The sequence below is a fragment of the Phyllostomus discolor genome, chromosome X, assembly GCF_004126475.2.
Source record: "Phyllostomus discolor isolate MPI-MPIP mPhyDis1 chromosome X, mPhyDis1.pri.v3, whole genome shotgun sequence".
Lineage (NCBI taxonomy): Eukaryota > Metazoa > Chordata > Mammalia > Chiroptera > Phyllostomidae > Phyllostomus > Phyllostomus discolor.
The window spans coordinates 58113010-58127451 of NC_050198.1; the positions used below are offsets into that span (position 1 = coordinate 58113010).

Here is a 14442-nt window from a genome sequence, read left to right on the forward strand (position 1 = left end):
AAGTCCTGAAAAGCAAGGACCTACATCCAAGATTACTCTATCCAACAAAGCTATCATTTAGAATGGGAGGGCAGATAAAGTGTTTCTCAGATAAGGTCAAATTAAAGGAGTTCATCATCACCCAGCCCTTATTTTATGAAATGTTAAAGGGACTTATCTAAGAAAAAGAAGATAAAAATATGAACGGTAAAATGAAAAGAAAAAAGAATCTCAAGCTATGCACTAGATTGCTCTGTGGCACTGGGATTTTCATTGTTTCTAAGTGTTTTCAGTGATCAGAGCTTGAAAATACATATTTTTTCCCTGATTGGTTAGGCTGAATAGGTTGGACATGAATTTTCAGGGCAAAATGTCACTGGTTTGATTCCCAGTCAGGGCACATGCCTGGGTTACAGTTTCCATCCACGCTGAGCAGGTATGAGAGGCAGCTGATTGGTTTCTCTCATATCAATGTTTCTCTCATTCTCTTTTTCCCTCCCTTCCATTCTCTCTAAAGATAAATAAATGAAATATTTTTAAAAAGAAAAATAAATACATATTTTTAAAATAATAAAACTGAGGTCATACTGATGCTTTCAATAATTGCACGATCTTCAGAGATCTTTCCTTCAGGCTATGGGAAAAATTGCAAAGTATTCTTATTGCAAAGATTATCCACATGTTAAGTGGTAAAGTTATTGTGTCACCAGAACCAGTTACTTGCTTTTGGAGAATGATTGGTGAAGACTGACAATTTTTAAAGGATTTTATTTATTTATTTTTAGAGAGAGGGGAAAGGAAGGAGAAAGAGAGAGAGAGAAACATCAATGTATGGTTGCCTCCTGTGCACCCCCCACTGGGGACCTGGCCTACAACCCAGGCATGTGCCCTGACTGGGAATTGAACTGGTAACCCTTGGTTTGCTGGCCAGTGCTGAATCTACTGATCTACACCAGCGAAGGCATGAAGACTGACAAATTATTGCTACCCAATTTCCTTTTTACATATCTATGGCTACTATATTTTCTGAGTAAAATATCAGATAGTTCTATAATTATCACTGTAAATATGGGGCCATCAGAACAAAATATTTAAAATCAGAACTATCTGGAAAATATGAAATGTATAGTTGCCATATGAATACTTTAGGCCAAGGAAACACACAGCACATTGCCTCATCCACGGTACTCATCACTAACTAATCACTCTTCTCTACTGAGCTAGTTGCACCTTGGAATCCTCCAGAGCACAGTTGTCCAAGAAGCCACTACAAGTATGTATGAGTTGCCAAGCAAGAGGACATCTGTTGCCATCCATGTTCAAGGCAAACCAATATCCCGTTATCACATTACCACTTTGTATAATTGATTAAGATAGCAGCTGCTAAATTGGGTTCTAAAGTGGATGAATCCTGTTAACAAGTATTCCATGAACAAAAGATGCTTTAATGCTCTAATATGCATTATAACTCTCCAGTAAGGGAAATAGTATGCAGTGTTCATTAATTTATTTGGATCCCTTCATGGGTCTCTTTTTTTAAGATTGTATTTATTTTTAGAGAGAGGGGAGGGAGAGAGGGAGAGAAACATCAAAGTTTGGTTGCCTCTTGCATGCCCCCTACTGGGGACCTGGCCCACAACCCAGGCATGTGCCCTGGCTAGGAATCAAACCAGTGATCCTTTGGTTCATAGGCCAGCACTCAATCCTCTGAGCCACACCAGCCAGGGCTCTTTTGTTCATAACCATCTTTTTAACACTGAATTAGGCTTTTCTTTTATAGTAATCACATTCCAATTATATGTTCTTGAGGCCCAAGTCAATGTATTTAAAAATTGAATGATAGTTGAGGACTTTTTGAAATAATAAGTACTATACATTGAATGCTTTCTTTTGCATGTGTGTGTCATTCTCCAAAGGTAACCTTTTCTCCTGTTATTTAAAGGCAATCTTGGTTTAGCCTCCTATCTCTGACCACAGTATGATAAAAGTAGTATGTGTTTGTGCGTATTTGTGTAACTGTGTTATAAAAACAGGATTATATTATTTCCTTATGCATGGAAGCATTATTCATAGAGGGCATGGTTTGACAGTGTAAGAGCTACAAAACCAATTACAACTTTGAAACTTTGAACTATCCATTTTTGTGTGTTTTCCTAATAAATAGTGGGAGTGTGTTGCTTCTATTCTACTTGATAGTAGTTGCTTTTCAAGTGGCCTCTAGAGACTCTTTTAATATAGAATATGCAGTTAAGAGTATGTGGGCTAACATAGGATTTCATTTACCCTTAAGGGTTTGAACATTCTGCAAATGTGTAATGCCTTCTGCAATTATAAACTTCTGACTAGAGAACAGGGTATCCAAACCTAGAAATTAAAAGGACCTTAAAAACTGCAAGTAAGTTTGAAGGCTTCTCAGAGATGATTACACTGTTGAAAAATACCATCTATGAGAAAAGGAAAAAAAGACACTAGAGTCACATAAAAATGAGACACTCTAGTATGAAGGACTATTGTTTTTGAGCAGTTTACTAAGCAATTAATTGTAGTGCAGAAAAAAGATTGAAATATATTTATATTTTTCTCATTCTTTTAAAATGTCCGTTGGAATGTTTTAATGTATATGTATTATATAATGTACAGTAATATATAAAGTATGTATGCACAGTAGTACATGTGTATAATATACAAATATATATATATATATATATATATATATATATATATATGTATATAATGGGGCCCATGCTCGCAAAGTTTCCTGTTATTATAGATAAGAATGTGGGAGTGAAAAATTGATTTAAAGGACTATATCCATTAGAAGAGGGTTTTAGTGTGTTTGGAGAAGGTGAGGGACTGGTTTAAGTAGGAGCACAAAGGATTCATTTAGATCCCTTCATTTGATTTGTAAAGAATAATAATTATTAATTCATATTCAACAAATATTTTCTGAGCACGTCCTGTGTAACAAGCATTGCCATAGGCCCTGGGGATATGATAGTGAATCTAGACAGTCACAGTCCTTGATTTTAGCATGCAATATAGTTTAGTGGAGAAAGGCAGTTGTCAATCAAAATATACATTTAAATAACTAATCATCAATTGATAAGTATTATGAAGAAAAGTACAGCAGCCTACATAAGACTGCAAGAGAATAAATCAGGGCACTTCCTCCATTCAGGAGTAATTGAGAAAGGTTACCCTGAGGAAGTGACATTTAAGCTGGACCCTGTGGCACTGACTGAGTAGTTTTGGAGGGAGGGCATGTGTGAGGGCCCTCAGGGGGCACACTGTCAGTGAAGGGCAGTGCCATGCAGACACAGGTCTTCAGATATTGGGGAAGATTCACAGGTAGATCAGCTTGACAGAGAGATGGAGTGCTGGCTGAATAACCCAGGAACTCTTTCCTCCTTTGATTCCAGGAAAGAATAAATCACAAACAAGTTGGACGTACTAGAGGGCCACAGGAGACAATAAAAAAGTACTGGCTGAGAGGCTGGGCACAATTGGAACATTTCATTCTACTCCATCAACAATTCCGGAAACCTCTAGCAATCCTCTCTATGTGACCCTCCAGAACGCTAACTGGTGAGGGCAAAAGGCTGTGACTTCTATGCCTAAGTTACACATGTGAACATTTCTTTTTGGGTTGTCACGAGAATCTCATGAGCAGTAGCGAGCTAGAGGGCCGAGTAATGTATTGTGTAATGTATTTGCTAGTAATGTATTTCCCTGAGCTATTTGAAACAGGAAAATGTATGTGCTATCCTTTTGGCAAAAGTAGAAGGTTTGGTGGTAAGGTAAATGCGGTATGTGGAAGGGCAATTGCAGGAAATGGGGCTGTGGACCCTGGCTGTAGAGGAACAAAATGGAAGAGCAACATTTGACAGTCCATTGTCGCCGTGCCTACCTAGGGGAGGGGCAGAGGACAGGGGAGACCAGGGTCGGACACTAAGCATGAAAGAAGAATGAGCAAACCAGGTTGTGCTCTCCCCCAGCTATGGCGGGAGGCAGCTGGGTCTCCAGCGCCAAGAAAGGGACCCAAAGGGGCAGTGCGGGGCCCCGCCCCCTCCCCGGTAGGCGCGGGCGCGAGATGCTGAGCAGCAGCAGCCGCGGGCACGAGCGGCAGCTATCAGGCCCGCTAGGTCCAAGCTGCACTTGCTGCCCCACTGAAGACAAGGAGGCAGTGGGAGCAGTGACGGTGTCTCTGAGGAGCTGGGCTGCCGGCTCCTGGAGTTTACTGCCTGGAGCCCGCGGATTTCTTCTGTCTCTGTCCCTTTGTGTCAGGTAAGGTGCCTCTGCGTGAACAGGAGGGCGGTGGGCCACCAAGACCCAGGAGGCCAAGAGGAGGGGGTTTTGGGAGAGGACGGAGAAAGGGAGGTCTAGGTGATTTCTGGGGCCGCTTACCCTTGAGAAAGGGACCTCGGCACTGCAGTGGTCGGAGTTCAGGGGTAGGTGGCAGCGGAGGGCAGGCGTTGCTGAGTAATCCCAACGGCTGCCAGAGCTGGGCAGGGAGGAATAGGGCTCCCTGTGGATCGGGTGTGGCTCAGTGCGCATGCGCCAGGGCCGCTGGTTCTAAGAGCTAGGAGTGAGATGAGAGGACCTGGGTCTGAGGCAGTGGACACCATGCGTGACATCTCTTTCTAGATCTCCAAGCTAACACTATCCCTGTCATAAAGATGACTACATTCCCAATCTCCTAGGGAAGCTTCTTTTCCCGGTACCTTGATCAGTTACCCAAACCTCCTTCCCTATTTGTCTCCAGCCAGTCTACTTGGGAAGAAGTGGCCCAGGGACAGTGCAAAATTGCTATCTAGTGTGCCTTCAGGCTCATAGTCACAGAGCTGTCATAGCGAGGAACGAAAGATTAGAGGTGAAATTCCACATTGGCCCCTTCTAGTTGCATACAGAATCTAAATATGGGCCAGAATGTGGGAATAGCATTTCAGTGGCATGACAGCTGTGATGCTTGGGCTCAGTGCGTGGATGTAGCCTATAACGTGTTAGCTCTACAAAATGAATCCAGTGCACACATCAGAGGACTTCCCTGCTATGAACCCTGCCACTACCATCAAACATCAGGTTGTATTGGAAATAACCTACACTGTTTGAGGAGGAAAATCTCAGGGATTGGATCATTTCTTATTTGTACTGATTTTTACATAAAGAAGTCTTTTCCCAGTTCTTGAGTGCAATATTAACAAATATTTTGCCAGGAATCAATAGTGAGTTGAAGATCCTCAACCAGTATGTCACCACAAGATGGGCTTTCCTCACACCTCTCCAACTATAGCTCCTCTCCCATGCAGATTGCCACCAGTGCCATTCTCATCCACTGTCTAGCCCTCTTCTGCTGCTCTCTTCTCACCTCAGTCCTGCAGTACACATCCCTCTCAAGACTTTCTTCCAATCTGCACTATGGATCTGTGCATTATTCTACCCATGGCAATTGAACTGACATTACTAATTTGCACTTCTCTCTTCTCTCCATCATCACACTAAAATGTACTATTTTCAAAGGTTCCACTTCTTTCTCCTCATTGTACTGCCTCCTCCCTCACCTTCACCCCTTTCCCTAACTAAATACAATCAGTTTAATAAGCCTGTGTGGGTGCCAGCACAGTAGATTAAGAAGGTTTCAAGTATGTTGAAGAACAAAGAAAGCTAACAAATATCTGTTATGTGAACTCTTAATTCAATTTACTGTCTGAGACTTAAACTCTAACTGGAAAAAATGAATAATCTATCATTAGAGAATGCTTGTTAATCTATTTGGGGTAGTGGGGTAGGAAAGGAGAATTGCATCTCTAAGGTAATTGGTCTGTTAAAGCCAGATCTTTTTCTAAATAGGATCAAAATCAGAATAAACATTTTAGTCCAAATCCTAACCTGATATGGAACCCATAAAGGATGTATAAGGAGCTTGACTTTCCTACTAAATGTACTTAGAGTTATCAAAGAGTTCTTTTGCTTATTTACGTTGTCTTCTTTCAAGGTTTGATTTAAATTTGGCACGTTCTAGGGGAGGAAAAATTGATTTGCTTTTATACTGTGCTAGTTCTTTTCAACTTAAATATGCACTAAAGGAGAGCACACTCATTTTCAAACAATGATGCTGCTAATGGGGATGTGAGCAACCACTGAAAACATGAAGGGGAGAGAATTATTCTCCTCTTATTTTTTTATGGGAATGGAGAAATTTATATACTTATATTTAAATTGTGAGAGAAAGGGAGGAAAATTGGAATATTTCCACCAACTTTCAATAGGTGGGATTCCTGTTAAGTCCCATTTAGAAAATGATCCAGATAAGTCCATTAATTCTGCTCTAAAGATACCTTATAAATAATAGTATTTGGATTTATTACATAACTGTGGGTCTATTGTACCTTGGCATAAATTCAGAGGCATTAGTTCTGGAAACCTACCTAAACAGTTAATTAATGAACAAATGTTTATTGATTAGCCATATGGAGGACCCTGGTACTGCTTGTTGAAGGGGCTCCAAAGACATATACAAACATGGGTCGTACTATCCAGGAATTTAAAATTTGGTTGTGTTAGAAGGACATACTTGGCAAAAAGTTTTGTTAACAAAATGATACTGTTTCAACTATGAGATCTGAAGCTTATGTGTTAATTTGTAAACTCCTTGAGGTTAAGACCTCACCTAAAATATGCATGCATTTCCAACCGTGCCTATATCCAGTGAGTGCTCAAGTGATTAAGCTTTGAAAAGTAGATTAGGTAAGGAGAAACCTAATGCAAGGAGAGAACGGCCAAGAAGCTTTCTTAATAAATGTAAGGAGATGTGGGCCAAAATGAGGTTGGTAGCAGAAGACCAGAAAAGGATAGTCCAAGGAAAAATCAGCAGCATTTAGTGACTGAAGGCAAGAAGACAAGCCTAAATTGTATTCATCTCTACTTCCAGCAAACAAATGGATATTGGAGATAGCAGAGGAGAGTAGAGAGTCATGTTAGTAAGGACACAACACACAATAGGTATTCAAATGTTTTCTCAAGCATCAGTAGCAGGATTGGACCAGAAGATCCTTAAGGTCCCTCCAACACTGAGATTCTGTAGTATTGGAAGATGCCCAAAATTTTGGGAAACAAGGCATTCTCAAATATGGAAGACAGAGAAAAGAAAGAATTCTTGTTTTCTCACTGGAAGGCCCTTTCTAAGAAGGGTTAATACTGAGTCATTAGGCCCTCTCATCAGTGAATGAAAGCAGGTGAAGGAGCAAGAGGAACAAAAATCTCAAACCCAAAATTTCAATAAATGCTTACAAATCTTTGCAGACTTCATAAATTATTCATTTCCCCCAAATCCTATGAATTAACTAGGGCATGTATCATCAGCTCTATTTTTATATAGGACGATATTGAAACAGAGCAAGATTACCATAAGTGACCTGTCCAAGTTCATAAAAAAAATGAGTGGGAAAGCAGAGATGAAGACTCTTATCTCCTGGTTGCTACCAGCCCTGTGCACTTGACACTGAATCACATTGCTTTTCCTCCCTTTTCTGTGGTATAGAGCCTATGTACCCAGAAGTTATGTGTGCACATGACCAAATAGGAAATGTACAAGCAACTGCAGCATTACCTCAGATAGGCAATACTTTATCATTACTCCTGGAGCTGAGTATTTGGTTTCCATATGCACTCAGTCCTTGGCCCGTCATCTGATGTATCTGCAACTGGGAGAGCAGAGTTAGTGAGTCATTGAATGATGTGAACACCTGTTTTCTAGAAACTTAAGGAATATATTTGGCATGGGCCCTTAATACTGTCATTTTTGTGCCCAAGTTTGCATTTCCTTCTGTTACTTTTTAAAAGTGAGAGTTCAAGAGTTTGGCTCTATAAAGTTATCCTACAGACCGGCATTAAAAATAAAGAGGTGTGCTAACACTTGTTTCATTGCCATTTAAAGAAATGTTTGTTACTTGAGCTGGTGCCAAAGACAGCAGTTTAAGAGCAAAGAAAAAAGAGGACAAACATCAAGAATTGTGGAAAACTTGAGAATTCTTTAGAATAGATGAAAACCAAGAAGGAAGATAAAACCTATCAATTTAAAGATGTTATTTAAATTTATATTTACTAATTTATATCTCTAATAAATCCTTTATTATATGCTTTACCTATATTTGAAAAAATTGGTGAGATTATTAAGCAGAAGAGATTTCTTAAAAGCTTCTTTATTTCTCATTAAGGAAAAACACTCAACAAATATAGGGACAGCTTTTCTTTTTAGACCAGAATCCTTGATGCTGGTTAAATAAGACTCTTGCCATAATTAACTAAGATATTAAATAAAGTTGTGTTTGAATTTAATAAAACCAGCTAAATACTAAAACTATGTTAAAGACAGGTGATCAAAGTTAGTGAGTAAAATAATTAGCCAACAGAATATGTTATAAATAGGGAATCCCCAAACATAGCTTTCTCTTCACTGATCTTGTGGGATCAAATGCAGAGACAAACTCAAGGCAGATTTGTGAGTGCACTAGGAAGCTCATGCAGATAGGAACATTGCTAGGTATAAAGGGAAGGAGTTTCCCTTCTGACATAGAATCTCAACATATCTTAGACTCCTCTGTGCTTTCCCTTTCCTGAATATCTTCTACTGTGAATATCACCCACTTTCTTCGATTTTCTTTGAATGGAGAGTTCAATGGAGAGACACTCTAAAACTTTAAATATCATATAAAGTACACTCAAGTTAAAGTTCTTGCAATAAAATTATTTTGTTCATGTTAAGCATTTATAGAATTTTAAACTTCTAAGTATATTTATGAAAATCATTCTCTGTAGGTACGTTTGAGGTTGACCTGTGTTTTTCCTGACTTCAGTTTGTTTATATATATATTCTTTATTTTATAGATTTTTTTTAAGAATAATGTTTCCCAACTTGTTTTTTAGAATCCTAAAAAAGAAAAATAACAAGAAAAGGGAAGACTTTGACAAAGACCCAACGGGGTAGGTTTATATTTTATACTTACCTGGCTAGATATATTTTATACTTTTTTCATTGGAGCTCCTAAAAATGAATGTTTGGAAAAATATATTGTTAGCACACATGTACACCGACATAATTTTAAGGACTACTGAGGTTTTTAAAACATTACATTTAAAATGTATGTGCCTCCAGACTCTTGTGTATGCTGTTTTATTACTGATTAGTTTTTATCTCTTTGGGCCTGTTGAATAAATAATACTCAATTAACATCATCATTGTTGAGTTCCCATAATGGAGCTAGTGTGAAAGTATCTAACAGAATCTAGAACAAGGTAGTTGTGTTACAGAGCAACAAGGGGGGGGGGGACCTGGGACGATATACTGTTACTCAAAAGGAGCCCCTCAGGTTCGTTATGTCTGCCACCAGAGGAAAGACATCTCTCAATGTCAGAGATTTGTGAAAAGGAAAGGAAATGTTTATTTAATGCTATACAAACTTAAAGTAGTGATCTAATGTCTCCATCAAAATCCCAAAGTCCCTTAAAACACCCACAAACATACACAGTCCTTCCTTCCCGCCTTTGCCCAGTCTGGGATACTGTATCTCAGGAAAAGAAATAGAAGTCTGTGGCTCTGGGAGCCCCCAGTTCTTCCCAGTAATCCATCTCAGCTGGTAGGCCTCCCTTGATTCCCAGCACCATCAGCTGTGTCACTGGACTCTCTGCTAAAGCCAGGTGGTGGTTCCCCATTCTAAAGCTGTGGGGGTCTCCACTCTGCCAAAGCCACGTGGTTCTCCCTCTTCAATGGCTGAACGGAGGGGGGTTGCCACTCTGCCAAGGCCAAGTGGCAGTTCTCTGCTAAAGCTGCATGGTGATTCTCTCTCACAGGGCTGCAGGAGTCCCCACTCTGCTAAAGACCAAGTGGTTCTCTCTCAACGGCTGCTGAGTCTGGGTTTAAATCCTTGTGCCAGTCTTCCTCTGCAGCCCCATTTCCGACTCCTCCTACAATCAGTTGCACCTGCCAGCATTCCTGTATTATTCCAAGTTCACTGGGCTGTCATCATGAATCTGGGCAGGGGTGGCCCCATATCATGGAGCCAATAATCTCCAAGCTCTCGTGCAGGAACTATAACTCCGGGGACCTGTCCCCGAGTTACATCTTGGTGGGGAAGTTACTTCCATTCCCCTGGCTCAGAGCATGGCCACAGCTATTTGACATATCTATGTAACCAGTTAAAGGTTATAGATATGTTAAATGACCACACCAGAGGTTAGCTGCAAAGCTGTTGCTATGCAAAACAGCCCTCAATGGCCCTGCTCCATTTGTCCTTTCCCCCAACTCACACCTGGGTGGGTGGTGAGGACATTTTAATATTTCCTGAACACCCTGAGTTCTGGACCCCATTTCAAATCCCTATTTGGGGTCCCCCCCTCTTGACTGCACCCTGTTCCAGTTGTTCAGTAAATATTTGATCTTTTTATCTTAAGATGAATTCTAGGTATTCCATGTATAGATGCATTATGGAGAAAACAGAAGAATTCAGTATAATTATTAGCATTTGAGAGTTTACATTATTTTTTAGTGTTGGTATGGAATAGAACCTAAATCTGAAAATTAATAAGCTATTCAATATATTCCTCCTGAATGATAGCTGTTATATTGGTAACCAGCCAACTATCATCAATTTAACTGATACTGTTCTATGAAGAAAAGATTATGGAAGATCTTTTACTTGCAAGAGTACCCGTATCAATGCAAGTAAAATGGGGCAAATGTCAGAAGAAGTTTGACCTTTTTCCATCTTCCAAGTTTGGTCTAATTCTAGCCCAAACCTCTACTGACAGAATTCTAGCTTATGCAGCCTTCTTTCCTCAATAATGCTTGGGTCCAATGGGAACAAACTTCAAAACCTGAATCAATTTCATAGATTTTGCCTCTTGTTTGAAACTGTCTAAAGTAGAAGCTAATATGGTTACATATTGGAATGGCATCCCTATTCTAGACTCTCTCCTCTGAGAATAGGGTTAGAGCTGAACCAAATTGCAGCACCATCTGCTGGTCTGCTTACACATGGCATTCAGTGATTTTCCTGGCACAAGAAAGAACCCTCAGAAAAACAAGACCTATTTTTCTCCTCATTCCAAAAGAAGTTTATTCCTTCTGCTGTACTATATCAGTTAATGAGCATGAATCAAGAAAAGCTAAATTAGAAAACCTCATAATTTTGATACTTTTATTATGAAGTTGATTTCCATTTCAAGTTTAACTGTTTCCCTCCTACTTTTTATTTTATTTTCAGGTTCTCTTGGTTATAAACTCCTCCTTATCTGGTGCTGCAACAATGAGTGGTAAATCCCTGCTCTTAAAGGTCATTCTCTTGGGTGATGGTGGAGTTGGGAAAAGTTCACTTATGAACCGTTATGTAACCAATAAATTTGACTCCCAGGCTTTTCACACCATAGGGGTAGAGTTCTTAAATCGAGATCTGGAGGTAGATGGACGTTTTGTAACTCTTCAGATCTGGGACACTGCAGGGCAGGAGCGTTTCAAGAGCCTTAGGACACCCTTCTATAGGGGAGCAGACTGCTGCCTCTTGACCTTCAGCGTGGATGACCGGCAGAGCTTTGAGAACCTTGGTAACTGGCAGAAAGAATTCATCTACTATGCAGATGTGAAAGACCCTGAGCACTTCCCCTTTGTAGTTCTGGGTAACAAGGTAGACAAGGAGGATAGGCAAGTGACTACTGAGGAGGCACAAGCCTGGTGCATTAAGAATGGTGATTACCCTTATCTAGAAACAAGTGCCAAAGATGATACTAATGTAACAGTGGCCTTTGAAGAAGCTGTCAGGCAGGTGTTGGCTGTAGAGGAACAGTTGGAGCACTGCATGTTGGGTCACACTATTGACTTGAACAGTGGCTCCAAAGCAGGATCTTCATGCTGTTAAAAGTAAGAAGCCTTTTAAAAGCATACCTCAAATTGGTAAGTCAGTAATGTAAAAATAACTGTGCCTCTTTAAAAGTGCACACACAAAAGAAAGGGTAAGAGATAAAGTTGCAATTGTTATTTAGAGTCAAACTGAAGTTGTAGAGCAATTTTTTAAAGTGTCTATTAAGCCAAGTGTATTTTGTGTGATTTCTGCTATTTCCTTCTTGTGTGCATCAGGACATTTTAGAAAGCTTTAGTCCTGAGAGATTTAAATATTTTTCAAATCACAGTTTAAACTTAGAACCCAGCTGCATGAAAGAATTAAAGAGCTACAGCTATTCCTATAAGTGTTCCATTAATCAACTAACAAATGTCACCACTGACTATTGCCAAGCAATTTCTAACATGTCTGCCAAAGTGGGAAAAATAATACTCTGAGCTGTATTACAATAAATATAATAATGCAAACAATGATGTCCTAAGCTTGAATTATAAAAAGGTTGTAATGATTAGGAACACAAAAGTATAATGATGTACACTGGCTTGTTTAAATCCTTATGTATGCTTTCCTTCCATCTGAGCTTTTCAAAAAATACCATCTCAATAAGAGATACACTGATGACACTGGAACTTGATTATCTTTCTTGCATTTGAAGTATCAGGGTACTACAAAATAGATTATGTTTAAATATGCCAACCACCTTTGCAAATAAATGGTTGGTTTGCTTTCTACTTCATAAGTCTACTTTTTTGCTGCATAAGGATGTTGCTTCTCTGACAACCTCTTATCAATTTAGCAATGCTGCTTAGTATATGGTTTTGAATGCAGTGCTCTTTGCTCATAATTTTGATGGTCCTTTGGCCCACCATGCTGTGCTCTCAGATAAGCCTTCAGAAAAGATTGGGGGATAATGGGCTTTTCTCACAGGGTTCCTTAAGTCCAGTATTTATTAATAGAAGAAAGTGACCAGAGAGCGGACTTCAACCCATTGTTAAAATGAATTTTTCATAATTAGAGTTGTCCAACAGTAGAATGGATTGCCTTAATAGTGAATTCCCTTCTACTAAAAATATTGAAGTATATGCTGTATGACCATCTATTAAAATGCCATAAAAATAATTTCTGTACTGGCTGTATGTTTGGTTTAAAGTCCCTTCCAGCTCTAAGTTTTAAGAATCTGTAAGCTACATACTATGTTTCAGTGCCATGTTATAGTTAGATGTATTTTAAGACAATAGCTAAGACTATGGAGAGGGACTTTTAAAATGCTCAAAAACTATTCTGGGATAAGCATTTAACAGCAACTACACAGCTCTGTCTTTTGCTTTCATACCATGGCAGGAAAAATCTTGAGATCAAAGTAAACATTGTGTGCCCTGATATAAACATCCTAAAGATACCATATTAAAATACAAAAGTGATTTGTCAAAATTTTATTACTATGACTACCAGCTATCTGTATGAAGTCTAGTTCTTATTGGTTGACCTGTTTGTCCTGCATAGATTTTTAGCTATACTTTTAAGACATTGATAAAAATAGTGACCCAGGTTGGTGAGGGACAGTTATAAATGACCCCCAAAAGAGACTTTGGCCAGGGTTGATGGGTAGGGGAGCTTTCACAAGAATATAGCCTAGAATGCTCCACTGTAGCCATATATGGAATCAGCCTTACACATTGAACCTTGGGTGTTTTAAGAGCTCTGAGACTTTTTGGCCACACAGCCAAGTTGAAGACAATATTTCAACCCAGTCATACTCAATATTTCCAATTTAAATATAGTCTCGACCCTACTGTCCAGCAAACTTTTATGATAGAAATCAAAGACAGAACTGGAAATCTATAGCTCATAAGTATTGGTTCCTATCCTGCCTATGCCTATAAACACTGGTTTCAAAATTCTATGATCATTTTGCTACAATGTTGTTAGGGTGAAATTCTGTACATCAGAACTATTAAATGTTAATTGTTTTAAAGTGCATGAGACCTGGGGCCTTCTCTTTCTACTTGCATTCTGCTTATAATATTTTCTATATGTAGATCTCAAGCCTTCATAAAGACTTCCATCCACTCAGAATAGTACTTGTCTGTATCAAAATATAATATGGCCATTTAAGTAAAAAAAATTGTGTAGGTATCCCATTCATAGGCCTCCTGTACATCCGAAAGAAGAGTTAATTTTATTGGCAGGTCAACTGAGGCCTCTTTCCTCTTAGCTATGACGATTTTTCCCTGCCAAATCACTACAGAATATCTTAGTGAAAGCACTTGACAGAAAGTGATAAAAAAAAAAAAAACAGTGGCATTTTGGTGATGTGTAATTTGAGTAAGATTAAAAAACACCAAAGGCTGAATTCTGTGAATCCCGGGAATTGTGCATATAGGCTTAGAAACTGTGTACCCTAGAATGTGTAGTGCAGTATTTTTGGTAGTTTTTCATAAACACTAGATTTTTTGAATAAAATATTTCTAATTGAAACTATACTGTTTTTCAATGGTCCATTTGAATGTCATACAGAATATTTATTCTGTTTATTTTCATGTGTTGGGCTAATATTCAGGGGGCCTCAGATTCC

At 39.1% G+C, this 14442-nt stretch overlaps 1 protein-coding gene across 1 annotated transcript; it reads left to right on the top strand.

Moving 5' to 3' along the window:
* The first annotated feature begins 2953 nt into the window (after nucleotides 1-2953).
* On the top strand, nucleotides 2954-14148 carry RAB9B (RAB9B, member RAS oncogene family). Its single transcript, XM_036016508.1, has 3 exons — nucleotides 2954-4263; nucleotides 8902-8958; nucleotides 11238-14148. The coding sequence occupies exon 3, from the start codon at nucleotides 11280-11282 to the stop codon at nucleotides 11883-11885; it is 606 nt and encodes a 201-aa protein (XP_035872401.1). The 5' UTR covers nucleotides 2954-4263; nucleotides 8902-8958; nucleotides 11238-11279; the 3' UTR covers nucleotides 11886-14148.
* Nucleotides 14149-14442: the final 294 nt, after the last annotated feature.

Bases quoted from the DNA above. Each gene is read 5' to 3' on its own strand.
- RAB9B (XM_036016508.1), top strand. From the start codon at position 11,280: ATGAGTGGTAAATCCCTGCTCTTAAAGGTCATTCTCTTGGGTGATGGT.